This window comes from Plodia interpunctella, chromosome 28 (assembly GCF_027563975.2).
Source record: "Plodia interpunctella isolate USDA-ARS_2022_Savannah chromosome 28, ilPloInte3.2, whole genome shotgun sequence".
NCBI classification, from domain to species: Eukaryota; Metazoa; Arthropoda; class Insecta; order Lepidoptera; family Pyralidae; genus Plodia; species Plodia interpunctella.
In genome coordinates, this window is record NC_071321.1 from 1,318,592 (window position 1) to 1,346,433 (window position 27,842).

Genomic DNA, 27,842 nt, shown 5'->3' on the forward strand with positions numbered 1-27,842 from the left:
ATTTTTAACTGTATCACTAAATGGCGATCGATATAGCCTATGTTATATATGTATTTAACCCAATACAGAACGCGTCCATTACATATGTATATGTATAAGTTATACAATTCACACAAAAATGCAATAAGCACCCTGAGAGGAATTTTCAAAAATATAATTTCGTTTACAACAATTTATTTTTTTTTGAAATCATTTTTCTCTAAAACAACCATACTTAAATTTTAAAAAACCATATTATATAAAGCACAATATTATTCATTAAAAAACTGATTAACCGTAGTCCATTTTAATCTAAATATGTTTTCCATCGCTCGCTATTCTTTTATCACACAAATTGAGCCCTAAAGTAAGTTCGAGACTTGTGTTATAGGATGCTACTACATGTACTAACACGTACAGTCAACAGCACAACAAGTTACCGTGCATGAAACTCGATGGCGCGATAATAGCGACGAGTTTGCAATGAATTTGGCTAGGTTGATGTGCTGTTGACTGTACATATATAGATAACAATCGATTTAAATAAAGGCTTGAAAAAACATATTTAAATTAAAATAAGCTAAAGCTATTATGGATATAAAAATTAGGCACTTCAGTAAAAAATAATCTATTTCCTTTGCTGCAAGCGTTACGTATTTTAATACCTATAACACTTCTAGCCATAGATTTACCTCGGACGCACGGGCGTTTTTTCAACGCGCGTTATTACACCATCGGGACGTAGCAGCTCATAATGCCAACTTCCTAAAATGCCAACCGCTCGCGAAATGACAATTTATCATATTGCCAACTTCTCGACATACCAAATGCTCGAAATGGCAATTGCTCAGAATGCCAGCTTTCTGAAATGCGTTTCTGAAACGCAAACTTCTCGAAATGCCAACTTCGCATAATGACAACTAAAAATTAACTCAACAGTGCAATTGAATAAAGCAGCTAGGATAATGGGAAAGACATTTTAGGAAGTTGATTCAAAAGTTATAAAAATGCGGCAACGTCGGGAACTTATACGTCCGTGCGAATGAGCTATATTTTTAGCAATAAAAGTCATTTTTACAGTTAACCTATTTTACAAAAATAAATAGGTATGCTTTCATACACAATTCTCTCTGTCGAAATCGATTCACTAAAACGTTTTAGTCAACAATAATAATTTTATTCTATAACTAGATGTTGCCCGGGGCTTCGCTCCCGTGGGAATTTTGAGATAAAATAGCAATCTTGGATAATGTATATTTCTAAAGGTGAAAGAATTTTTGAAATCGGTTCGGTAGTTTCAGAGATTACCCACCCGCCTCAAACATACAAACACACAAACGCTTACCTCTTTATAATAATAGTATAGATAAGACATTGATAAATAAGTATTGTCAATCAATGAAAACTCGACACAAAAATGAACATTTTGTGTCGCATCGACTGACCTATCAACTTATATGATAACTGAACGAATATTCTGTCGCGGCGTGCAGTTCCCGTCCTGGAAAACAACCATTACATAGGCGGCCAGTTTCACACGCCAGCATAAGAGAGAAAGAGAGAGATATATATATATATATATATCTTTCATATTTTCTACTGACCAAAACGTCAAGAGCGATCGTTAAAACATTTCACTCGTTACATCTAACTACAAATTTAATAACAAAAGAAAACAAGAATCCAATCGATATTTTAGAACAGATGAATATATTCAAGGTATTAGGTGGAAGAAATGGTTCAAACTATAAAAAAAACTACCCACGGGCGAATTTCACGAGCGTTTCGAACGCCGCCGCGGGCTGTCATTAGTGTTTATTAAATGGTACCATACACAGTAATCAATTTAATATCCTATTTTATAAATAAGTAAAGCACTGGTACAATGTTGATGTTATACATGTTTAATTTAAAAAAATATATATTCTTTATTTTATTTAAACGTGCGACACTAATGAAACGCTACACGCCGCGTTCAAACAGCCGTGAAATTAACCCCCAAATTCTTTTCGACATTAATATATCTAAAGGAATGTACCATGTATGTATGAATGTAAGATTTGTACGAATGACAGCAAAGTTTAGTTTCTTTTTTTTTAATGAACACATTATTTGTAACATACGTAGTGTTGACGATGGTCCCACGGACATAAAACCTCATTCAGTTTTTAACTAGAGTTTATATATATATATATATATATATATATATATATATATATATATATATATATATATATATATATATATATATATATATATATATATATATATATATATATTGAACCGGCTGGACGCTGTCATCCATTTATTCGTATTTGTTGGTCCTTCGAGCCGGATGACAGTATTTTTAAAAACTCTAGTAAAAAACCTAATGATGCTTTATATATACCATCGACAACACATAGTAAATTATTTTAGTTAGGATATGTTTTGTCCTCATCTTGCTTTAATGTATTTGATAATGTTAAAAAGAGACAAAACATATATTAACTGAAATTGGTTAATTTTTACATACAATAATAAAGAGGGCATGAAATTATATGTCAAATTATATAAAATGGAATAAAGACATAATTGCGTTTAACATAAAAAAGTGAATTAAAATTAAAACGCCACAGGCCTATTTCTCTATTTACGATACAATAACCTCACGACTACGCGGCGCCACTAGCGAGTGGGGTCCAGTCGCTACGGCCGATTTGAAAATCCGCAATATATTGATATTTAATGCGTGCGCAAATTAATCTTTGGGTTTTCCATTTCGGACCTCACTCTACACTAGCGCCCCTCGTCTCACATCAAACATTTTGATACCATTTTACAAAAACTGCTATAAAATTTTTAATTAGTCATTAATTTGACTAGAATAACTCCCGAGGCCGAAATTTATCCAACATATATTTCATCGCGCACGCATATAAAATGTTACATATAGTACCAAAATATTAAATGTCAAAACCATTTATAAATTCCTCACAAAATCCACAAAGTAAAAAATTAATATAAAAAATGGCAGCGTTGACTAAATTAATCTATTTTATATACATTTTTTGTAGTACGGTCAACGAGACCTCAACCTACCCAAGTCCAATGAAAAATAGGCGTTATTACCTGCGCTTAAAGTTCAATTCAGGGTAGCTTGATGATAAAAATAGAACAGTATATTACCCAGAAATATAAATTCGTTTAAATCTAATCTATTTGAAAGCTCATATAAGGTGGTAAATTGAAATTCTAATAAATATCGGTAGCCATTTAAAAAAAGTGTTGCCATGCTTGCAAATATATTTTCGATATAGCAATTCTTTAAAAATGGCCAGAGATGTTGAGAGCCAATTATAAATCATTGTTTTTCATAATTTAAAATTTGTTTATATTTATAGACAGATCCAACAAGCCGTATATATATATATTAATATTTATTAGATATAAACATTACAATAAGACATGATAAAATTTATATTCTTCTACAAAATAATACAAAAATTTTGTATATACAATGTTTTCGGAAAAATATATCTTTTCTTTTGTTTCCTCACACTTAAAAAATGGTGAATGGTGATATATATATATATATACATAGAAGTATAAAAAGTAATTTTTTTATAACTATAATTTGAAAACAAAGCACAAAAAATTCAGAATATAATATAAACGTAATGTAACAATTATATTTGGCAAATCAATATCGCATTTGGATTTCAAAAACCTGTGTGTAACTAAAAATTTGTTGACATTAATATTTTCTTAGAAAATGATAATTTTCAATTGAACTGTCAGAATGTCGAAACCCATCAAAAGTCAAAAACTCATTTTCACGTATAGTTACAATATCTAAGCGATGACTTTTACATTGCCCATGCGCGTATTATTTGTTCGATCTTTGGCCATTGATAAAGACATAAACATATTTTATATTTGTACATATCTACGAGTGATTCCCTCTATTTGTTCGTCTATTATCTATCTAAACTGTTCACTCTATATCTAGGGACGATAAATTGCGTATAAATTCTGATCTTTGGGATGGCGTCAGCTCCTGGAAAAACGAGATAACAAGTTTATTTGTTAGAGAATTTAAAAAAAAACCCCAACCTTCAATATTAATTTCGCTACAACCTTTGAAGGGCTGAACCGATTTTGATCCAACATATCTAAGAGCCACCTCATAAAAATTAGCTATCAAATAAAAAAAAGCATCTAAATCGTTCACCCGTTGATTAGCTACTGTGTTACAACACCCTTCTTTTTGCGTAGGGGGTTAAAAATACACCACCAGGGCGGCAACTCGTGAACGGGTGCTGCTGAGAACAGCTAAACTGGTTAGCTCCTCAAACGTATGGAACTCACAGCAAGATAAGTTACCTAGACAGCTTTTACAGCGAAAAGGATCAGACAGTGTACAAACATTATTCTTAAATCACACCTCATATCACAAAGGGTGAGGGTTAAAATACTTTTTAAAATATCACGTGATTAATTGTCGGCCTCCAACTTTTCTTGAAGCGGTGGTAGTGTAATGGTTAAGACGCCCGCCTGTGGATCGAATGGTCCCAAGTTCGAACCCTACTCGTGCCACATGAGTTTGTTTACCAATCTGACTCATATATAGTAGTTTTCATCGACACCACTTGCTCCCGGTGAAGGAAAAACATCGTGAGGAAACCTGCTGCACACTGGTTTATTCTTATTAACTTGTGTGTGAAATGGAGAAGGCAATGGCAAACCACTCCATTAATAATGCCAAGAAAGTTGTTGTGTGTGTTTCATTCCACGTAATAATCAAGACCCTCAGCCACGAGGAATACGAATACTATGAAGAAGGAGAAATTTTCTTTGTCATTCGGAAGGAATGATCGTGTAATGCCAACTCACCATGACCAAGCCGTTGACTGTTTGCAGCACGGCGTCTTGTCTGATCGCCTTCAGATTCCTCTCCAACACAGAGTTCTCGTCTCCCACCTGGGCCTCCAGCCATTTGCACACCGCTTCGTTGTTGTGCTCCCATTGGTGGGACTGTGGGCGATAGTGGGCGGTAAGAAATTGGCCAAATTGTTTAAATCTTATGTATTCAAGCCACGCTGTTTGTTACGTTGCGCATTAACGCAGAAATTGTATGGAATTTCGACGTCAATGTCAAAACTATGTAAAAACAACGGAGCTGCAATGCGCTGCGTCGACACAACAGAGCTTTGTAGCTACGGCCTTAATGTGACATTTATGGGAATAAATAATGTTTAGTTCGACAGGCGTACCTTGACTGGCTTTTAGACACGAATATTGTTTTAAAAAAAATGTCGCTGACGACGTGACTGAGGACGCGAAAGCCCATTTAAATATTTTTAATAAATGTAAAATTTTCGAAATAACCGTATCACGTTAGCGTGTTTAGCATGTTGATCCTAAGAAAACTTTTATAGGCTAACATCATAAAAAAAAGTTTCCACCCGCTACTCTTGCGAATTCTCTCCGCATTTAAGATACCTATGTCTAAATTCGCCAACTCACCAACAGTTGCCGTAGTGTGGTCGGTAGAGTGTTCGTCTTGTTTTCTAAAGACCCCAAGTTTGAATCTCGCTCGAGACAATGTTTTTAAACCGAATTAGCTAGTTTTCGACATAATTTGTATAATAATAAAATCTCCTTCTTTTAGGCGCGGCCTCACTGCTCCGTCACTATTCGTTTCATTAAGTGACACGTCAACGGATCTACACAACACGTCTCTGTCAAATCTATACGTAAACCGACCGAGCAGCGCAACGCTGACGTTGACGCAACGCAGCGCATTTACAGAGAGGCCACGCTCTTAAGGATTTTAGAAGAAAGACACTCTTCCTCCACTCCTCAATCTAAAAAGAGTCAATCTTAAAAAGAGATCCATAGAAAAGAGAGAAATAAGAACGATTACCAAAGTTTATCTTCAGAGAACCACCTAGAAGAAGGCAAATATGGACGAGAAATGACTTACTAAAGTCTCTCCCAGGTCCTCAGTGAACCACCTCCTGAGCGTTGCCGCCGCGGCCCCGTGGTCCATGCCCCCCGCGGCCCCCACCGCCGCCTGCACCCGCTTCTCCTGCGAGTTCTGACGCAGCAATCGTCGCAGACGCCAGAATAGTAACCGGCGGGAATCGCGCCACGGGATTATGTCCTGTAGAGGAAAAAAAATAAAAATTTAATTAAATAATAACTGAAGGCCTAACATTGTAACACAGAAACACTGAAACGTCTCTTTTTCCCATATCGTGTACGCGTCGTGTAAAAAAAAGGCTTAATTGTTAAGAATACTCCGGTGGGTGGTTAAAGATGAATTGTAATGAATACTTAAGTCAGGGTTAGATGAGTGAATTATCGAGGGTGGATGGGTGGATTATCAATGGTGGATGGGTGGGATTGTCGAGGATGGATAAAAAAATAGTAACAATGAAATGCAGCTTCTCAATTGTGGATAATAGAGGGGGATACTCACAAATATGCAGCCCTTTTCAAGCATTCTCTCGGCGGTGTCGTGTAGCTCGGCAAACTGCACTGCTACTTCGTGGTATATAGGGCTTAGTTCTTTTTCACGAGCTTTTACGGATTTCTCCAGAGATGACAGTTCCGTGTCCAGCTCCCGTACTCGGCTTTCCGCTGTTCGTAAAAAATTGTATACATTGGATAAATCACACAGGTTTAGTTAGCACTAAAGCTTCGAGATTTGTGTCATGGGGTACTAACTCAAGTAACTGATCCTATTAATATTATAAATGCGTGCCTACTAATATTAAAAAAAAAAATCTCTTTCACGATCAAAATCTACTGGACGGATCGTTAGGAAATTTGGTACACGGGTAGAATATAACCTGGAATAATTATATAATTTTTATCCCGAAATTTCCACGGGAGCATTTGGTTATTGGTCTATTCTACGCTTGCTAGTTTACAGTCATCCTTACATATCATAAAATAAAAATCCTTTCCCGCGTCTGTCTGTTCGCGATAAACTCAAAAACTACTGCACGGATTTTCATGCGTTTTTCACCAATAGACAGTGTGGTTTCTGAGGAAGGTTTAAGGGTATAATTTATTATGTTTTCAATCGAGCGATGCCGGGACGGACCGCTAGTGATTGATTTATAAAAAAGAGATTTCATCACTCACTCACCTTCGCGCGCTCCCGGTTTCATTCGGGGATATGACGCCGCGAAGCCTAAGGTTAAAATTTTGAAGATTTTTAATATTACAACAGGCCACCTACGTGCGAAGGTTTTGTCTCCCTTAATCGCCTCGTACGACATCGACGGGAGGATATGGAGGGCTCCTGTTCCAGGGCGGGATCACACGCCACACCGAAAAAGGATATTTATATATATATATATATACACACCCGCTTTGCCGGCGTCCGTTTTAACAAGGACGTCGTCTATTGAGCCTCGGCGGTCCAACTGTTTGGAAAATTCCTTGATTTGCTCCTTTATTTCTGTAACAAAAGAAAACAGTATTTATTTATATATTTATGTACCCAGATTACATGATAATTAGGTTTTTCTTTCAAAAATGATATTTTTAACGCAAGCTTTTTGTATAGGTAATTTTTTAGTTTATTTAGCTATAAATGGTAATTAAAATATTAATACTACTATTTAGTTATTAAAATATATACACTGCAAATAAATAAAAATGTCGTTTAAAAATATAAATGTTATATTTTTATTCTTTAGTTTATATTTACTTCATATTGACTTTAGTATTAGTATTTTTATTACTAAATAAACTAAAAACTTGTTACACTTTTATTTTCCGCAACTTTTGTGTGGAAAGAGAAATAAAATGAACTAATATATCTTGTTTCCTTCAACACGTGACAAAATCTTATTTATTGCGACTTCAAGATTGATTTAAAACAGTTTTTACAAAAGGGGATAACACACTATTGAGACCGACCGCCTCTAGGTACAGGTGTACGATTGTACATATAAATTCAAATTTTAAATTATTTATTCAATTTAGGATGATATACATCACTTATTGACGTCAAAAACATTACTTAAACTAAGTCTACTGCCGGCTTCCAAAGCGCAGGTGAAGAAGAAGCGGCGTCAATTAACAAATGTAGGACTTATTCATACAGGTTGACTTTTTATACATTGACAACAATTTGTCCACACGCTCAGTCCATGATTCTGAACAACATTTAGTATGAAATCGCGGAAAAAACATCTGCTGTTCTATACAAAAATTAAATACCTAACTTGTGAAAAACGTATGGATCAGCTGATTTTTTTTTCGCGATCTCAAGGTTCTTCTTCTTCTATGGGTGCCTTTCCAACTAGTAAAGGTCAGCGTTTTCTTGTAACAAGATTTCAATGTTGCTTCCATACGAAAAGTTTTTCAGTACCATCGACTGAGCATGTAGATAAAATAATACCAATGTAAAAGAAATCATCCTGTATAATAAAAATTAAGACGAATTTACATCATCAGAATGAATAAATAAATAAATAAAATCTCACCTTGCACCCTGGCACTCAGTCGCAGTAGTTCTGGGTCCAACCGATGCATGGTCTTCAGTATGTCCCTCTGTTTATACTTCACCTCCACTATACCCTCAGCTTCCAGCACTCCGCCTCTGTAAACAATATTCTCTTGTTACATTTTCATTGGAAAGACCGTCCGCTGTGAGAGAAAGGTCTCAGGTCCTATCCTATCACAGAATCCTATCGCTACACGAGTTTGTATACCAATCTGACCAACGTATAGTAGTTTTCATTGACCTCCACTTGCTTCCGGTGAAGGGAAATATCGTGAGGAAACCTGCACACTGGTGGACAGTTGAAGTACATGTCGGTTGGTAGTTGTAAAAGTCATGTCAGATGCTTTTAGGCGACGTGAATAAAATCTGACACCAGTGGTAACAATAACACATACGAAAAGAAAGGACATTTGGACAGGAACAGGAATATTGTCGTTTATTTATCTATTTCTAAACTCATCTGTCCGACCAGTAGATCAGCACCAATCTGCCCCTACAACAAGGTTGGTGGGTAACCATTACCCTGCGTCACTAGTGGGTCAACAGACACTAACCATCTCTATCATTGGGTCACACTAACCTGTCCCCTGTCAGTGGGTAATCACCAGCCTTAGCCAGTTAAGTCACTTATTTCCCACATCCGTGGGTTATCACTAACCACACATAATTAGGTATTTGATAAAACTTAATGATAAACGGATACTTATTTTGTATTTTTGTAATATTCACTGTTCAGTAACACACGTGAACTTTTCTTCTTATGATTATAAAGCTAGATGTTGCCCGGGACTTCGCTTCCGTGACTTTATAATGGTGAAAGAATTTTTGAAATCGGTTCGATAGTTTCGGAGATCACCCGCCTCGAACATACAAAGTCACAAACCCACAAACGCTTACCACTTTATGATAATAGTATAGATTTCTTGAAAGCGATGATGTCGGTTCCACTTGTAGAAATACTATGTTATTAACTAGTCATATTTACTTGGTAGAGTAATCGTTTGGTGAGGTAAACAAAGACAAACAAACCTGGCGTCGGGGTCAGCATACATCTCCATGCGGTTCCTGTTGACGCTGGGGTCGACGACCGCCCACGCGCCGCCGCGCAGCTCCGCGCCGGGCGGCACGTACACCAGCACGGGCGCGGCCGCCGCGCGCAGCGCGCGCACGATCTCGGCGCCGAATTTCAGGATTTGCTCGTACATGTCTGTTTTTATTTCACTTTATAATATAATCTCTCACTCTCAAACTAGATAAATGTATTAGAACAAATCACAGAGATCTAACTAGAGCACCAAAGTGAGTTCGAGACTTGTGTTATGGGATACTAACTCGGCGATACTATATTTTATAACAAACACATATAATATAGATAAACATCCAAGACCCGGGCCAATCAGAAAAATCATTTTCCATCATGATCCGACCGGGAATCGAACCCGGGAACTCTCGGTTCAGAGGCAAGAACTTTACCACTGCGCCACCGAGGTCGTCAAAATAGATAAAGAAAACTTTATTGTAAATAGTAAAAATGAAACGGTTTTTAGTAATTTTCAGTTGCTGTTTTGTAAGAAATAGCTTAAGATTTCAAAATGCCGTTACTATTGAAAAATAACAGCTTTAGAGAGAGTTTAGACATCCCGAATTTAATTAGAATAATTACCATTAATATTATTAGATTATTTATTTATAAATATTAAATAAATAATCTCTGTTTTCAGACACCATAAGTCCATTATACATTTAAAATTTTACAAAATTCACACTTTACAAAACAATTCAATTCAATTTCAATACAAATACACAAAAAGAAAACAAAAATAATAATTACAAAAGAAATTTATGTCAAAATAAACAACAACAAAATAAAAATCGAAAGAAATCATAAAAAAAATATAGTTTTTTTTTGTGTAACGCATTTAATAAGAATAAATACTCACCCTTCTGGCCCCCGCTGAACCCCCGCCAGTTGGCGAAGATAATGATGGGCAGGCCTTCTCTGGAGAAGTCGTTGATGGCTTGCGAGGTTTTGTACGCGGAGTCCGGGAACCATACCTGGAGAAGGTATCCAGAATAATTATCTATATACATCCTATATAACTAATATTATAAATGCGAAAGTTTGTGGGGATGTATCACAATTTCACGCGAAATCTACTGGACGGATTGTTATGAAATTTGGTACACGGGTAGAATATAATCTGAAATAACACATAGGGTGTTCTTTTTTCTAACGAAAACGGACTTTTGGTCAGATTTCATTTGTCAGAATCGTTATAAGTTTAACGTGTATGTCTGTGTATCTATGTATTTGTGTATCTGTCTGTGGCATCGTAGCTCCCAAACGGATGAACTGATTTTCGTTTAGTTTATTTATTTTTTTTTGTGTCATAGATAATTTTATCCCGAGTGTTCTTAGCCATGTTTCATGAAAATCCGTTCAATCCGTTTTTAATTTGTCTAACAAACAAACTTGTTATTACATGTGGGTCTGGTGAGTCCACCACAAGGTGTCAGTTACCTGTCCAGCTTGCTGCAGGGTCTTGGCCTCAGAGTCGAGGTTGGCGGGGTCGGCCGGCAGCGTCAGCTCCACCGTCCTGGTCTCCACGGCCACCACGCCCACTGGGATACCGCCGAGGCGGGCGCGGCCTGGACACAAACAAATACATATAATAAAACAAAGTCCTCTGCCACGTCTGTCTGTCTGTCTGTTCGCGATAAACTCAAAAACTGCACGCTTTTTATGTACTGCACTGATTTTCATGCGGTTCTCACCAATAGAAAATCGTGTTTTATCCGAGCGAAGCCAGGACGGATCGCTAGTATATACTAATGATACGAATATTAATATATAAATGCGAAAGTCTCTTTTTACTAATCCGCTGGACCGATTTTGATTATAGTTAAAGACCAGCTCCGTTCAAACATAGACTACAACAACTTTTAGTTTGGGAGCAACTCCAAAAATCGCGAAAAAAACATCAGCTGTTCCATACAAAATTAAATACCTAAGCTGTGGAAAATGTATGGATCAGCCGATATTAATTTTTCGCAATTTCAAGGTTTCTACCATACGAAAAGTTGTTCAGTGCCATCGACCGAGCATGTAGATAAAATAATGACAATGTATAAGAAATCATCCTGTTTTATACAGAGTTACTGGTATCAAACGCAAAATCTCCTAAAGACTACTTGGGTACATCAAAACAAACAAATTTTATTCTACGACTTTTCGTGATTCCTAGGTTTTTTTTTTTCATTGAAAAAAAAACATTCTAATTTGCGATTCTATACATCTTAACTCTATGTAATAGCCAAGCAACACGAGACAGTACAGTAGCGTTATGTAGCGGAATCGAACATAGAGTTAACGTTTTATAGAAACGACATTAAAACTTTTAAAAAAAGGTAAACGTTTGTATTGGTTACGTTTACACCAAAGTCGTAGAACAAACCAGTAACCCTGTACTATCGATCTACACTCACCAGTGATGACGGTCTGCGCCCAAGGCCTCATGATCTCGTCGAAAGTGCCGACGTCGAAGAAGCCGGCGCGGGCGGAGTCGCCGGCAAGCATGAGCCGCGGATCGTGGGCCGCGCGCGGCGGGACCCACTCCACGCCGCGGTCCACGGGGTCGCCGGGACGCATTATCGGGACTATGCTCAGTTTGTCCTACACGATATGCGGACTTTTAGACCCAATGATAATAATAGTTGTCGCTAAGAATCCCAACTAATATTATAAAATTGTTTGTTACGTTTTCACGCGTTATCTACTTAATCTTTTTGAAATTTCGCGTATACATAATTAAGAGTATTGAGAAGGATATAGGGTACCTTTCAACCCGAAAAATACTATTGTTCCCGTGGAATTTGCGAAAAACCTGTATTCTATTATAAGCGGTGCTAATTCATTAATAATAAATTAATTAAGTATTAAATTCAAACTACTTACATTATAATACATTACAATATTAATATAATTATAGTGGTAGTAGTTATGATACATTATAACTACATCTGTTTTTTCTTAATAATTATTCTATAGTGTTTGATTGATATTTGAATATTTCTTTCTTGTATTAAATTACATACTTATTTAATAGAAAAAAATACTTTGAAACATAATTTGGTCACAAATTAATAGTTTTTAACATTTGTTTTTTTGTCTTCCTACAAAAATATTAAATAGCATATAATTTTGTTATTTTTTTCTGGAATGTTGACTTACCTTGGGCACAAATGACAGCCACCTGACTGCGGTCCTGACAGCGTCCAAATCTGATGGGGCTACCGCGTGGGAGACTCCATTGTGATGCATCACCTGGTCAAAAGAAATGTATGAGGTGAGAAAATATAACATATAGTGAGAAACTGTAATATAAGTGCTGCGAAAACACAATGAAACTCCGTCGTGAAACATCACCGTGAGTGGGCGAAGTGCGGGTTTTGGAATTTGGTTTTGGAAGTGCGGAATTGGGCCATTGTGACGCAACGACAACCACACATTGTAATGTGATCGGTTCGATGCGTCTTACATCAAATCGATTCGATGGTGAGAAGTGAAATGCAAATCCGCACTAACACCCTCTGATAAAAGGAAATGCATGGGTTGAGAAACTACATCACAAGTGATGAGAAAACATAATATATAGTGAGAAACTGCTGAAAAATAATTTTAACTAACATCATAAATGCGAAAGTAAGTTTGTTACCTCTTCACGCTCTAACTACTCAACGAATTACCTTGAAAATTTGCATAAATATAGCTTGTAATACGAAGAATGACATATGGACCTTTCAGCCCGGAAAATCGGAAATCACGCGGGCTAAGCCGCCGACAAAAGCTAGTGAAAAACCTATATAGTGAAAAACTGTAAAAAAGTGCTGAGAAAACTGCTGATTTTTTTTTAAATAATATATAATTACCTGTACACCGCCCAATTGGTTGTTACTGGCGTAGACGGCGCGGCCCAGCACTTTGTTGAGAGCGGCGTATCCAGTCAGGATGATGTAGGAAGATTCAACTTGGATCACACGATGGCCCAGTCTGGGATAAACGACATATATAATCAATGCTATAAGTCCACTAATCACGGATTAAAAATACCACAAAAATGTAACACATTCGTAAGCGTAACATATTCATAAGTGTAACACATTCAAAGGTGTAACGTATTCATAAGTGTAAGACAATCTTAAGTGTAACAGTCTTAAGTGTAACACAGTCTTAAATGTAAAACATTCATAGGTGTAACACATTCATCCTCTTATAGAATTTCTGTGATACTTATTTATATGTTTTATAAAATATTTTCGCTTTTTTATTTCTGTAACACTACAGAAACAAATGAAAAACAGTTTTGAATTTCGATGAAATTTGCTACAACGATAGAGTGTAACCTGAAATAGCACACAGTACTTATATTACTATACACGGTACTTTATATCGCAAAATTCCCACGGGAGTAAATCCGCAGGGCGCGACTACAAATATAAATAAATATGTAACATGCTTCTCAGGAGTTGTTTGCGGTTTTGCGAGAATGACGAATGTGAGTCGACTTGTTTGTATTAATAAAACAATAATGACTCTATATTTGTTATAAGTTTTTTTTTTCTTTTATTAACTAAATACTGTAACGGCATAAAATAACGGCAAAAATTTAAGGCTGAATCGCCACTTTAACGAGTTTCTTCCTCACCTGACGACGTAGGAGCCAATCCCGATGGCCCTGCAGGTGACAATGGAGATCGTGACGATATCTTCGTAAGCTTGTGCTGTCTCCCCTGCGATGAGACCAGCGTCACGCAGACATTCCACACCTAGACCGTCTTCTTTGCCTGTAACAATCATATTTATTTATGAATGAATGAATGACAAATTATTTATTCAAGTGACAAGATTCATTATGTTAGTATACTCAGAACTATGTAGTGCGGCTTCGTCCGCGTGATTTTCCCCTTCAGTAGTATTTAATGACTCTTAACTAATATGGTTTGCACATACAAACTTTGAATCCCATTTTTACCCCCTCAGAGGATGAATTTTTGGAAAAATCCTTTCTTAGTGTACCCCTAGACCACATAAGGAACCTACGTGCTAAATTTGAAGTTTCTAGACCCAGCGGTTTGGGCTGTGCGTTGATGTCAGTCAGTCATTCAGTGTCTTCTTTTATATAATACTAGATGTTGCCCGGGGCTTCGCACCCGTGGGAATTTTGAGATAAAATGTAGCCTACAGCAATCTTGGATGATGTACCTTTATAATGGTGAAATATATTTTGAAATCGGTTCAGTAATTTCGGAGATTATCCGTCTCAAACATACAAACTCACAAACACTTACCTCTTTATAATAATAGTATAGACTAGCGGCCCGTCCCGGCTTCGCTCGTGTTACAATTAATTAAACACCTAAACCTTCTCTATTCATTGGTGAAAGCCGCATGGAAATCCGTGCGGTAACTTTTGAATTTATCGCGAACAGACAGACAGACGCGGCAGGGGACTTTGTTCTATAATATGTAAAGATAAAAATAAATTCGGTGGTATTAGTCAACTCACCAATGATATCGGTGATCCTGTACCTCGCCTCCCCCTCGTCGTCTATGAGCTGCGTCTTAACAGAGCCCAGCGGCCCGAGTCGCGAGAACGACTCCGGCGTGAGGTACAGGTATTTGAATCCGCGTTCGGGGCGCTCAGAGTCCAACCACGCCACGTTGAAGTCGGATTTCACTTCTTCCGCAACACCGATACGAGCGCCTGAGTTTACGCTCACGTAGATCTAGAATTTAAATAAATAAAAAAAAAGATTATTTTAACGACATCGTGGGAAACCGGCACACTGGAGCACAGTTAAGTTCCCTAGTGTGTACGCGACTACCTGTCACTAGACGTAAGTAGTCGTAAACGTCAGGTGCTTTTAGGCGACTTGAATAAAATCTGACACCAGTGTTAGCAATAACACACTCGATATAACGATAATGATCATTTTATTTTTAGGATTAAGTATCGATTTAGTTCAATATTAATTCAGATAACCAAGAATTACACGTAGCATGTTACTAACGTCCACAGCATGTGGACGTTAGTAACGTGCTACGTGTTAGTTTCGTGGTAGGCCTTCAGAACCCTGCGAAATTCGGTAGTAGACCCAGTCTTCTTTAGGACCAAACGACCCTACGTAGTGAGTAAAGATATTGCCAATAAGCTACTCATGATGCTGAGAAGACTTGTCTTCTTGGGGTCCAAACGACCCTACATAGTGGATCAAGATATTACATTATATTATACCAGCTGTTGCCCGCGACTTCGCCGTCGTGAATTTCATAGTAAAACCTCGGTCATTCTTTTATCGCGTATTCTGTAAATCAAATTTCAAATTCGTATTTTTTCTCATCTTTAATTCAATTTCAAGTTCAATTTCAAGTCACTAACTTAAACGGTGTAGAACTTACGTATAAAAGTTTTTCACCCCTTTCAGCCCCTTCGGGGTAGAATTTTCAAAAATCCTCTCTTAGTGCTCACCTGCACTCCCAAGGGAACCTACATGGCACATTTCAAAATTTCAGCTTCCTACGCCCAGTAGTTTCGGCTGTACGTTGTCTGTCAGTCACTCAGTCAGTTAGTCAGTCACTCAGCAATGGAAGTTTTATATATATTGGTTAAAACCACTCACTCTAGGTATCTTCAGCTCCCTAGCATACTGCGAAGCTTTGTAGTAGACCCAGTCTTCTTGGGGTCCAAACGACCCCATATAGTGGGTCAGATCGTTAGCTATGAGGATAATGTCGCGTCCCTCAGGGCACTCCGGAGTGAAAAGGGTCAAACGCCAGGCCACCATGCCCACCTGTGGGAAAAGAAAAACAACGAACCGTATAGACATTTATTTAAAATATATATTTATATATATTATACTAGCTTTTGTTATGTGCGTCCAATCATAAATTATATTTGTCAATATATCTGGTTCTAAGCAACGTATCGCGATGAAACCTATACCAGATTTAGAGTTAGACCTACCGCTATACAACTGTGCAAACCACATCCAATTCCATCCAGTAGTTTTAGCGTGACGCGCGAACAAACATACAGACAGACAGAGACAAAAAATATGAAAAATGTTTTGGCTTCTTTTAACACCATAATTATATTTATTTTTCTGTAATATCTCTCAATGTACAGATATACAGTTTTCTTATACGTATACATATAGGTTACAGTCTGTCAAGAAAGTGAAGAAATAGATTTTGGACTTGACATTTATCGTAATAGCAAAACCAAACAGAACAAAAAAGATTAGTTGATAAACACTCAGTGTTTCCAGCCAAAAGGTCTATAAAGACAAACAGTAAATCCAAACTTTAAATCTAACACTTCCACCCCTTTTAATGTACAGTCGACCGCATATCGAGTTAGCCTGCATGAATCTTAATAGAGGCGAATTTCCAATGAATTTGGGTAGGTTAACCTGTTGGTTTTTGTAGCAGAATTTTACGCAAATAAATACCTATATATTGACTGATAGATACTCACAGTATTCTGTCCAGGCAACCTAGTCACTTCGACGACCCTTCTCTCACCATCAGGTTCGATCACCAGTTCCACTGATGACATCACGATATCTGGTGGTGGACCTAAGATAAAATGTAAAATATATATAATATAATGCACACGTGGGTTATCACTAACCAAACATAATTAGGTACTTGATAAAAATTAATGATAAACAGATACTTATTTTGTATTTTTTTTTTTAATATACACTGTTCGGTAACACACGTTAACTCTTCTTCTTACGATTATAACTAGATGTTGCCCGGGACTACGCTTGCGTGGAAATTTTGAAATGAAATAAAATATAGCCTACAGCAATCTTGGATAATGTATCTTTCTAATGGTGAAAGAATTTTTGAAATCGGTTCGGTAGTTTCGCAGATTACCCGCCTCAAACATACAAACTCACAAACGCTTGCCTCTTTATAATAATAGTATAGATAAATCAGTTTTCCAATACTAGATATTATGTACTTGTTAAGTTGAAAAGAGAAGCTCAATGGCTCAGTGGCGGTTAAGACACTCTCACAATGGTCGGTCGTTGGATGGGTGACCGAAATTATCTTGAGCTACTCCGTGCTTCGGAGGGCACGTGAAGCCGTCGGTCCCGGCTGTATTTGCTGTCGTTAAAACCCGCCAATCCGCAATGGGCTCACATGGTGGGTCATAGCTCAAACTCCTTACCCATCCCTAAGGAAGACCAGTGTCCCAGCAGTGGGCAAGTTTAAATGGCTTTTGTTGATGAGGTTTGAAAATATATACCTATATAATGTTTTCAAAAAAACCCTTCACCTTGAAAAAATATACAATTTCAATAGAAATTCAGGCGGGAAGTTTTAAATGAATTCCGTATTCATAAATTATTTAACAATATTTCATATTGTCTGATAACTTACCATCAACGCTGCCCTCTTCTATACAGTCTCGCCATCTCTTTTCAACAGTCTGTCTAAACATGTCCGGGATGTCGTACACATATGTCGTTCCTTGCGATGTTGCCTGTCAACGAAAAATATAAAATAAATTAAATTATTTTTTTTGAGGCACCTGACTAGTTAAGTGCTTGAAGTCGGTATCTGGGGTCCACGGCCGTACCATCCTTTTCTCGAAGCATTTCAGGCCAATTTCGAACCCCAATACCTTCGTAGTGGTTTTCTTTTTCTTAACAACGAGTTAACTATGTTATTATATAACACGCTTTAGGCCGCGGCTTCGCCCGCGTGAAGTTCTTTGCGAAAGTGGAATAGTCATGATTTTCGTACAAACTTTCACCCCCTATATAATAATTTAGGGGTTGATTTAAAAATATAAAGTGTCCTCTGAGATTAACCTGGTTATTTCCAACACGCGCATAACAAAGATCACGCTAGGTTTTCTCTCTTTCTATTTTGTGTAGGGTCGTACAGCATGGTGGGTAGGGAGAAACGACCAGAATTTTTGTTTCAACTGATAATACGAACAAAATGGAAATGTTTTACCAAGCCAAGTAAAAATTGTGATCTGATGATAACAATTTTTACTTGACTCCGCGGCGTCACATCCCCGAAAGCGGTTTGGGAACACGATGGTACCAAGAGTACTCACCAAAAACCTCTTCTGTTGCAGGTAATCCTTCGTGACGTATGGCGTTGAAATGGGCAGGCCATGCATGGGGCCCTGACGGGACCCGAACGAGTGGAACATTATCTGGAACAAGATTTATAAGAATTTTAAATTACCTTGTTAAAATTATATAGTTAGTACCAATATTTTAAATTATTTCTCATGTTGGCTATGTGTATTTATGAGAATAAAGTTCTTTAAACCCAAGAATATACTATGTACTATTAGGGAGTTTTAAATTAAACTGACACTTTACAATATATCTATATATAAACTTGGTTATAATACAGAAACAAATAATAAATCTAATTCACAAGAGCAATAGAATTTAATGTCGGGGTCCTGAATGGCAATTCCACGGAAAGCCGCGTGCCGTCGGTCAATCACAGCACGACATCAGTGCTGTGACCACCCCGTAGAGATGGGATTGTATACCTGCAATTTTCCGCCCAAGTACTGTTTGCTATATATTAAGTACCCGTAAGTTTTCTTAATTGTTATATAACTGAATAAATTACGAACTCACAATGTATGCGGTGATGGTCTATGAAAACTACTATACATGAGTCGGATTGGTATACAAACTCATGTGGCACGAGTAGGATTCCAACCTGGGACCGTTCGATCTCAAGCGTAAGGCGCTTAACCACTGGACTTCCACCGCTTCGTTGTGGTTTCTACGCGCCAAGAAGATGATCTATATAAAACCAAACACTCACCACTCCAGTCCTAGGGTCCGACACTTCCTCATAAGTGTACACGTCCAATGAATAGCCAGAACCGTTCGACAGACACAGACGGACGTTTTTCGTCGGCGCCCCGGGCCCTGTGATAATTAACAAAGTCATATTATAGTTTGTTTTTTTTTTTATTTTATTTTGTTAGGTCTGAGTCTAATCTATGAGAATAAAATTTTAAGCTATAATGTATTATGGCATAATGCTTTTGAAGCATAACGTTCTTACGCATGACGGTTTGAAAGTCTGTTTATCTGTCTGTTCCGCTTTCACGGCTAAACCGACGGACCGATTTTGATGAAATTTAGCATGTATGTAGTTAAAGACACGCGTTCAAACATAGGCTGCTTTTTTTTTCAAAAATCAACACCCAAATTATTATAAATGGGTAAAAGTTTGTATGAAAATCAAGTTTGTTTCAAATTTACGCAGGCAAAGCCGTGGGAAAAAGCTAGTAGTGAATAAAGAGCTCGATTTTCACACGAACTTTCACCCCCCACATTATATGAATGGGGGGTGAAAGTTTGTATGAAAATCGCGTCTGTTCCGCTTTTGCAGAGAAATAAATGCGGGCGAAGCCGCGGACAAAAGCTAGAAAAAAAAATTAATAATATAATTTACTCACCGATCCTAAGTGTAAATCTGATCTCCGCCTGCAGGACCCTGAGTTTCCACAGTCTGGGCCCGTAACGCATCACCATTCCTAACACCGACTCTTCTATCTGTAAACAAAAAGAATATAGAGCCATCCACACCTCCATCCATACTAATATTATGAATGCGAAAGTCCGTCTATCTGTCCAGTATATTTTCCGTCAAAGAGTAACAATGCCGCTGGTTCTTTTTTTAACTCGTTCAAACGCTGGGGCGACGATGTTGGACGATTCCAAAAATGAATCATTTTTTTTTTATTTTCGTCATATATCTTTGAAGGTATGTTAGTTTGTAAACTCTTTAATGCACGTAGAGAACAAACACATACAGATTGCACGTAGAAAACAAACACATACAGATTACACGTAGAAAACAAACACATACAGATTACACGTAGAAAACAAACACATACAGATTACACGTAGAAAACAAACACATACAGATTGCACGTAGAAAACAAACACATACAGATTACACGTAGAAAACAAACACATACAGATTGCACGTAGAAAACAAACACATACAGATTGCACGTAGAAAACAAACACATACAGATTGCACGTAGAAAACAAACACATACAGATTACACGTAGAAAACAAACACATACAGATTGCACGTAGAAAACAAACACATACAGATTACACGTAGAAAACAAACACATACAGATTGCACGTAGAAAACAAACACATACAGATTGCACGTAGAAAACAAACACATACAGATTGCACGTAGAAAACAAACACATACAGATTACACGTAGAAAACAAACACATACAGATTGCACGTAGAAAACAAACACATACAGATTGCACGTAGAAAACAAACACATACAGATTGCACGTAGAAAACAAACACATACAGATTACACGTAGAAAACAAACACATACAGATTGCACGTAGAAAACAAACACATACAGGTTGCACGTAGAAAACAAACACATACAGATTACACGTAGAAAACAAACACATACAGATTACACGTAGAGAACAAACACATACAGATTGCACGTAGAAAACAAACACATACAGATTGCACGTAGAGAACAAACACATACAGATTGCACGTAGAAAACAAACACATACAGATTGCACGTAGAAAACAAACACATACAGATTGCACGTAGAAAACAAACACATACAGATTGCACGTAGAAAACAAACACATACAGATTGCACGTAGAGAACAAACACATACAGATTGCACGTAGAAAACAAACACATACAGATTGCACGTAGAGAACAAACACATACAGATTGCACGTAGAAAACAAACACATACAGATTGCACGTAGAGAACAAACACATACAGATTGCACGTAGAAAACAAACACATACAGATTGCACGTAGAGAACAAACACATACAGATTGCACGTAGAGAACAAACACATACAGATTGCACGTAGAAAACAAACACATACAGATTGCACGTAGAGAACAAACACATACAGATTGCACGTAGAGAACAAACACATACAGATTGCACGTAGAAAACAAACACATACAGAAAAGGTGTAATATTATATTATACATTGAAAGCATTGTCATCATTACAGTATTTTTATCACTGATGTATCAATAATATAAGGGCTAAAGTATGTCATCTACCCGATTTTGTGATTCTTCGAACCGAGATAAAACAAAAACTTTTTCGGTAGCCTGTACCATTTATATATTTTGACGACCTCGGTGGCGCAGTGGTAAAGTTCTTGCCACTGACCCGAGAGGTCCCGGGTATACATATATAGATAAACATCCAAGACAATCAGAAAAAGATAATTTTCCATCATGACCCGGCCGGGGATCGAACCCGGGGCCTCTCGGTTCAGAGGCAAGAACTTTACCACTGCGCCACCGAGGTTGTCGAATACTCAATATTAATATTAATAATAATAATCGATAGGTTGCCCAGATGAACGAAAGTTTTTAGACCTCGCTAACATAGCTCGCTTAGTAAATTAGTTAGCACGTTCTTACCTTAGCAGGATCCATGATAACTGTGGGTCCGAAGTTGAGGAAGATATGGTTACAGTCAGTCCTCTTGGCCAGGGGGTGGGAGAAGGCCACCTCCAATTCATCCATGGCTTCTAGCAGCACCCTGTAGAAATACGTTTTTTTTTTTATATAAAAATATATTTTTTTTTACAACGATGTCATTTGTGACATTTGTTTTTAATGTCTTCACAGAGACAATTTCTACATGCATTTATTTATATTGGAATATATTTACGCAACATCACATAGAAGACAAAATGTCATTTTGTCAAAAACATACCTATTTTATGTACACGTAATGTGAGAGTGAGAGACAAAAACTCACCTTTCTCCCTCATTCTGTAGATATTCAAACGAAGCCTCTTTCGTGATGAGATCCTGATGTCTGATGATGGAGCGGATGAAGAAGCGATAGTCTGTCACCTCTTGTCCCTTCTTCACCTGCGGATGGAAAATTATCATCAAAAGGTGTAATATTGTTAAAATTGTAATTTTATCAAATTGACATTTTTAAAAGTTTTCATTTTGCGAAATCTATCATTTTGCGAAACTGTCGTTTTGTGAAAACTGACATATTGCGAAAGATGTCATTTAGCGAAAGATGTCATTTTGCGAAAGCTGTCATTTTGCGAAATACACACCTTGGCTTTGCCGAGATACAAGTGCATCTTCTGGTTGCTTGTAGGCAGCGCCTCCAGCTCGTAGCTCCTCATCCTGTACAGTTCCAGTTGGAAAGCCGACGCCGGCTCAAGATGGCGGTAAATCGTGTCTTCTGTGAAATCGTTGCGCGCGCGGTACGTGAAGAATTTGGGGAATTGGCGCCTGAAGAAGAATACAAATGACTTACATACTAATCCTAACTAACTAATATTTATAAATGCGAAAGTAAGTTTGTTACCTCTTCAAGCTTTATCTACTTAACCAATGTTATTGAAATTTTGCATACATGTAGATTGAAGTAAGGAGAAGGACATAGGGACCTTTCATACCGAAAAAATAACTGTTCGCGTGGAAAACACACGATATTTTAAAAAATAACCCAGTTTTTTTCTGTCCAAAGAGGAAGTCCGTTTTCGTTAGAAAAAAAACAGCCAAAATTTTATACTGACGAAAAAGGGATGAAGAATGTGCATGAAATCAAAGCTCGTGATTGATTAAAAACACAACTCGCGTGTTCCCGGTTACATCCGGGACCGTGATGCCGCAAAACTCGAGGTCAGCGTATAAAAAATAACATATAAATTTTTAACATTGCCTACTCCGTGAGAACGCAATTGTTGCCTACCAAGGTGTACGATGGACATAAATGACACTTAGTCGCCTCGTACGACATCTGTCTCTCATCTTAGCGTGTTCCCGGTTACATTTGGAGCTGTAACGTCCTAAGCTCAGGGTTCGCGTAAAAAAATATACAATTTTGAAGATTTGGCTATGACTTTACAACCGCCTATCTAACGTCAACCCTCTCTGGGAATGCTATCGTTGTATCAGCTATTAAGGCCATGTGTCCCTTAGACGCCTAGTACGACATCCACGGGAGGGTATGAAGGGGGAGCACGCATAGATAAGAGAGAGAGATAAACACACAATTCAACACTCACTTGATAAGAGACATAAAGGTAATCCTCCTTATTCTCTTCTGTTGCAATTCGTGTCTGTGCGCGCGGCAGAAGTTGCCGAACCTGCGCGCGACCTGGCCGTCGTCACATTCGCCGTTGTCGCGAATACTGATCATCAGAATGTGGATCGGTTCCAATGGCTGGGAGAAAAAAAAAATTAAAAAATATAAACGTTTTTAAAAAGACCAGCCTGCTTAAGAATCCTTGCGTTGAACCCTTTAATTGTATGTATTTCACCAAGTCCGATGCACAGCCGCCAAGTTTTTCTAACGTCACCTATCTAAGAACACTCGGGCAGCTAAGACGATTGTAACAATACCTCAAGTTATCATTGAATAATAAATAATAAATAAATAAATATAAATAAATATATTAGGACAAATCACACCGATTGAGCTAGCCCCAAAGTAAGTTCGAGACTTGTGTTACGGGATACTAACTCAACGATACTATATTTTATAACAAATACATATATAGATAAACATCCAAGACCCGGGCCAATCAGAAAAAGATCATTTTCCATCATGACCCGACCGGGGATCGAACCCGGGACCTCTCGGTTCAGAGGCAAGCACTTTACCACTTCGCCACCGAGGTCGTCAAATTGAAGTATCCTTAATTAAGGTCTAAATAACGACAAATAATCGAAAATAAATGTTACCACGTCATCGACGTCAGCAGCCTTGTAATCAGCACCGACGTTGATGCTAGTGCTGTCGCGGCTCTCACTGCCGTCCTGCAGCGCTTGCAGGTCCTGCAACAACGACGAGACGATTATTATTATTTGCGTATGGTTTTTTTTTCCAATATAACACAAACTAGGACTAAAAATAGGACTAAAATTAAAAAAAAAAAAACTAAAAAATCACACCATTTTCGGACATCATTGTAGGCTACGTGGATCCTGATAATGCCGACTTCAATAGAAAGACGAAAGAAAAAAAAAACACTTGCTCAAAAATAATAACAAAATGCACATAAAATTTCGATATTCAAAGCATAATTCATTTATTAACGTTAAAGACAAAGATACTTGTAGTTATAGAGGAATTATGAATGTTGTCTATTCAAAGTATCTGTTGCGACATTTTGCGAAAGAGACATTTTACTACTACGTGACATTTTGCGAAAGAGACATTTTACCACTACGTGACATTTTGCGAAAGAGACATTTTACCACTACGTGACATTTTGCGAAAGAGACATTTTACCACTACGTGACATTTTGCGAAAGAGACATTTTACCACTACGTGACATTTTGCGAAAGAGACATTTTACTACTACGTGACATTTTGCGAAAGAGACATTTTACTACTACGTGACATTTTGCGAAAGAGACATTTTACTACTACGTGACATTTTGCGAAAGAGACATTTTACTACTACGTGACATTTTGCGAAAGAGACATTTTACTACTACGTGACATTTTGCGAAAGAGACATTTTACTACTACGTGACATTTTGCGAAAGAGACATTTTACTACTACGTGACATTTTGCGAAAGAGACATTTTACTACTACGTGACATTTTGCGAAAGAGACATTTTACTACTACGTGACATTTTGCGAAAGAGAAATTTTACTACTACGTGACATTTTGCGAAAGAGACATTTTACTACTACGTGACATTTTGCGAAAGAGACATTTTACTACTACGTGACATTTTGCGAAAGAGACATTTTACTACTACGTGACATTTTGCGAAAGAGACATTTTGCGCATGAGCCGCCCAAAAGGTAGTAGCGGTTAGGCGACTTGAATAAAATCTAATACCAATATTAGTAATTAACACACTCGAACATTTATTTTTTCCAATAGCATTGAATCGAAACCCGTGACACTTAAAATCACTGACACTTGAAATAACACAGTAAAGCATGGTTGTAGACAGCACGTCAGCGTCATAATTTTATCTAATCATCAATTCATATTATAAGTGGCCGGGACAATCACCAAGGAGAAAGAACCATAGCCATGAAAAAGCAATTATTTAGAAAAGTGGGCATTTTTTTCGATGTAGTCATTATGCGACCAAGATATTTTAACTACCTGCAAGTAAAAAGTATTTTTTGCAATGTACTCATTTTGCGTCCAAGGTATTTAACGACCACGGCATTCTAAGGGTAGAGCTGTGGAGAGTGGAGTAATAATTTTACGAAACAGTCATTGTCCTAATGACTCGTGCTACTTCTTGAATGGCAGTCTTGACACAGACTTCCAGTCGACAACCAAAACCACATCAACCTACCCAAAATCATGACAAACTCGCCGCTATTCCCACGCCATAGTGCTTCATGCAAGGCAACTAGATGTGCTGTTGACTGTACAAATGGGATAAGAATTTATATTACTTACTTAAATTGACACCGATATCCATTCAAACAATAGGATATTACATTTACATTTTTATATATTTTTTATATTTAAGGGCAAATCACATAGATTGAGCTAGCCCCAAAGTAAGTTCGAGACTTGTGTTAGTACTAACTCAACGGTACTATATTTAGTAACAAATACATATATAGATAAACATCCAAGACCCGGGCCAATCAGAAAAAGATCATTTTCCATCATGACCCGACCGGGGATCGAATCCGAGACCTCTCAGTTCAGAGGCAAGCACTTTACCACTGCGCCACGGAGGTCGTCAAAGAGGTTATGGAATAATGAATTTTAAAATGAATTTTAAGTTCTCACCTCTCTCCTGACATTGGCGGAGCTAGCAAAATCATGGACGAGATCCAACAGCTCGTCGGCGTACTGCACGAACTGATCGAACGAATCGAACGCAGCGAGCGCCCCCGTCCTGTGGTGGCATTTCCTCATCGCGGCCGTGCACAGCTCGGCTGGGATGCCCTCTTGGTCTTGCGCCGCGGACAACTCGATCTCTGATTGGCTGATCGGGATTCTGTGAAATATTTGCAGGTTATAAAATAATTCATTTAAAAATAGGGAATTGTAGATTGCGACTTAGTGTACACACTAAGTCTTTATATAAATAGTAGCTTTTGCCCGCGGCGTCACACGCGTGAATTTCAGTTCTTAAAAGGAATCGAAGTAAAATTTCAGTTATACTTTTATCGCGTATTCTAAACGAATCGTTCAAACGATTCGTTTGAACGCAGCAGATATGCAGAATCGCTTGATTGACGTTTGATTAAAATAAAACATCCATAGCGCATTTAAAATGAACACAGCGCCATCTAGAATGTTTATTGCAATGTTCACATTATTAACATTTAGCGCCACCTATAAAGGAATACAGATTTTTCGCAAATCCCACGAGAACAATAGCTCTTTCCGGAATAAAGGTATATGTCCTTCTCCATACTCTTAATTACATATATGCGTAATTTCAAGAAGATTGGTTTAGTAGATAACTCCTGTGGTAACAAACAAACTTACTAATATAATAATATATAATATATTGGGACAAATCACACAGATTGAGCTAGCCCCAAAGTAAGTTCGAGACTTGTATTATGGGATACTAACTCAACGATACTATATTTTATAATAAATACATATATAGATAAACATCCAAGACCCGGGCCAATCAGAAAAAGATCATTTTCCATCACGACCCGACCGGGGATCGAACCCGGGACCTCTCGGTTCAGTGGCAAAACCTTCCCACTGCGCCACCGAGGTTGTCAATTACTTTCGCATTTATAATATTAGTTGGATTGGATTAACATACCTATTGGGATGTCCAGTGGGCAGCACGAACTGGAAGTGCACCACGCCCAATTCTCCGGACAAAGCCAGGTGCTGCAGGCATGTGATGTCGTACGACGTGTAGGCGCGACGCACGTACACTTCTAAGGCCGCATTGCATACCTGTTGAGAAACGACAGTTATATTATAAAGATAATTGTATTATTGCTTTGTTTTGCAAAGTAGCGGCCCGTCCCGGCTTCGCTCGAGTAAAAATTTATTAAATTATACCTATAAACCTTCCTCAGGAATCACTGTATCTACTGGTGAAAACCGCGTGAAAATCCGTGCAGCAGTTTTTGAGTTTATCGCGAACAGACAGTCAGACGCGGTAGAGGACTTTGTTTTATAATATGTGAGGATAAACTGTTTTAATCTATACTATTATTATAAAGAGGTAAGCATTTGTGAGGTTGTATGTTTGAGGCGGGTAATCTCCGAAACTACCCAACCGATTTCAAAAATTCTTT

General features: G+C 37.6%; 1 protein-coding gene across 4 annotated transcripts in view; it reads right to left on the reverse strand.

The window, feature by feature from the left end:
* Positions 1-2,229: 2,229 nt before the first annotated feature.
* The window catches only part of ACC (Acetyl-CoA carboxylase), an 81,349-nt gene continuing 55,736 nt past the window's right edge, over positions 2,230-27,842 (reverse strand). For all 4 annotated transcript variants that reach the window (XM_053766012.2, XM_053766013.1, XM_053766014.2 and 1 more), the window contains 27 exons: positions 27,356-27,495; positions 26,353-26,563; positions 24,314-24,406; positions 23,635-23,792; positions 22,675-22,855; positions 22,359-22,474; positions 22,016-22,136; positions 20,011-20,107; positions 19,368-19,474; positions 18,631-18,732; positions 17,943-18,045; positions 17,026-17,126; positions 16,169-16,339; positions 15,055-15,274; positions 14,194-14,332; positions 13,418-13,538; positions 12,720-12,812; positions 11,975-12,161; positions 11,010-11,137; positions 10,429-10,543; positions 9,518-9,695; positions 8,469-8,584; positions 7,343-7,435; positions 6,446-6,606; positions 5,948-6,127; positions 4,855-4,995; positions 2,230-4,018 (listed from right to left, as the gene is read on the reverse strand). In XM_053766012.2, coding sequence (XP_053621987.1) covers positions 3,956-4,018; positions 4,855-4,995; positions 5,948-6,127; positions 6,446-6,606; positions 7,343-7,435; positions 8,469-8,584; positions 9,518-9,695; positions 10,429-10,543; positions 11,010-11,137; positions 11,975-12,161; positions 12,720-12,812; positions 13,418-13,538; positions 14,194-14,332; positions 15,055-15,274; positions 16,169-16,339; positions 17,026-17,126; positions 17,943-18,045; positions 18,631-18,732; positions 19,368-19,474; positions 20,011-20,107; positions 22,016-22,136; positions 22,359-22,474; positions 22,675-22,855; positions 23,635-23,792; positions 24,314-24,406; positions 26,353-26,563; positions 27,356-27,495 — 3,636 coding nt within the window. In that variant the 3' untranslated portion in view covers positions 2,230-3,955. The remainder of the gene's footprint in view (positions 4,019-4,854; positions 4,996-5,947; positions 6,128-6,445; positions 6,607-7,342; positions 7,436-8,468; positions 8,585-9,517; positions 9,696-10,428; positions 10,544-11,009; positions 11,138-11,974; positions 12,162-12,719; positions 12,813-13,417; positions 13,539-14,193; positions 14,333-15,054; positions 15,275-16,168; positions 16,340-17,025; positions 17,127-17,942; positions 18,046-18,630; positions 18,733-19,367; positions 19,475-20,010; positions 20,108-22,015; positions 22,137-22,358; positions 22,475-22,674; positions 22,856-23,634; positions 23,793-24,313; positions 24,407-26,352; positions 26,564-27,355; positions 27,496-27,842) is intronic.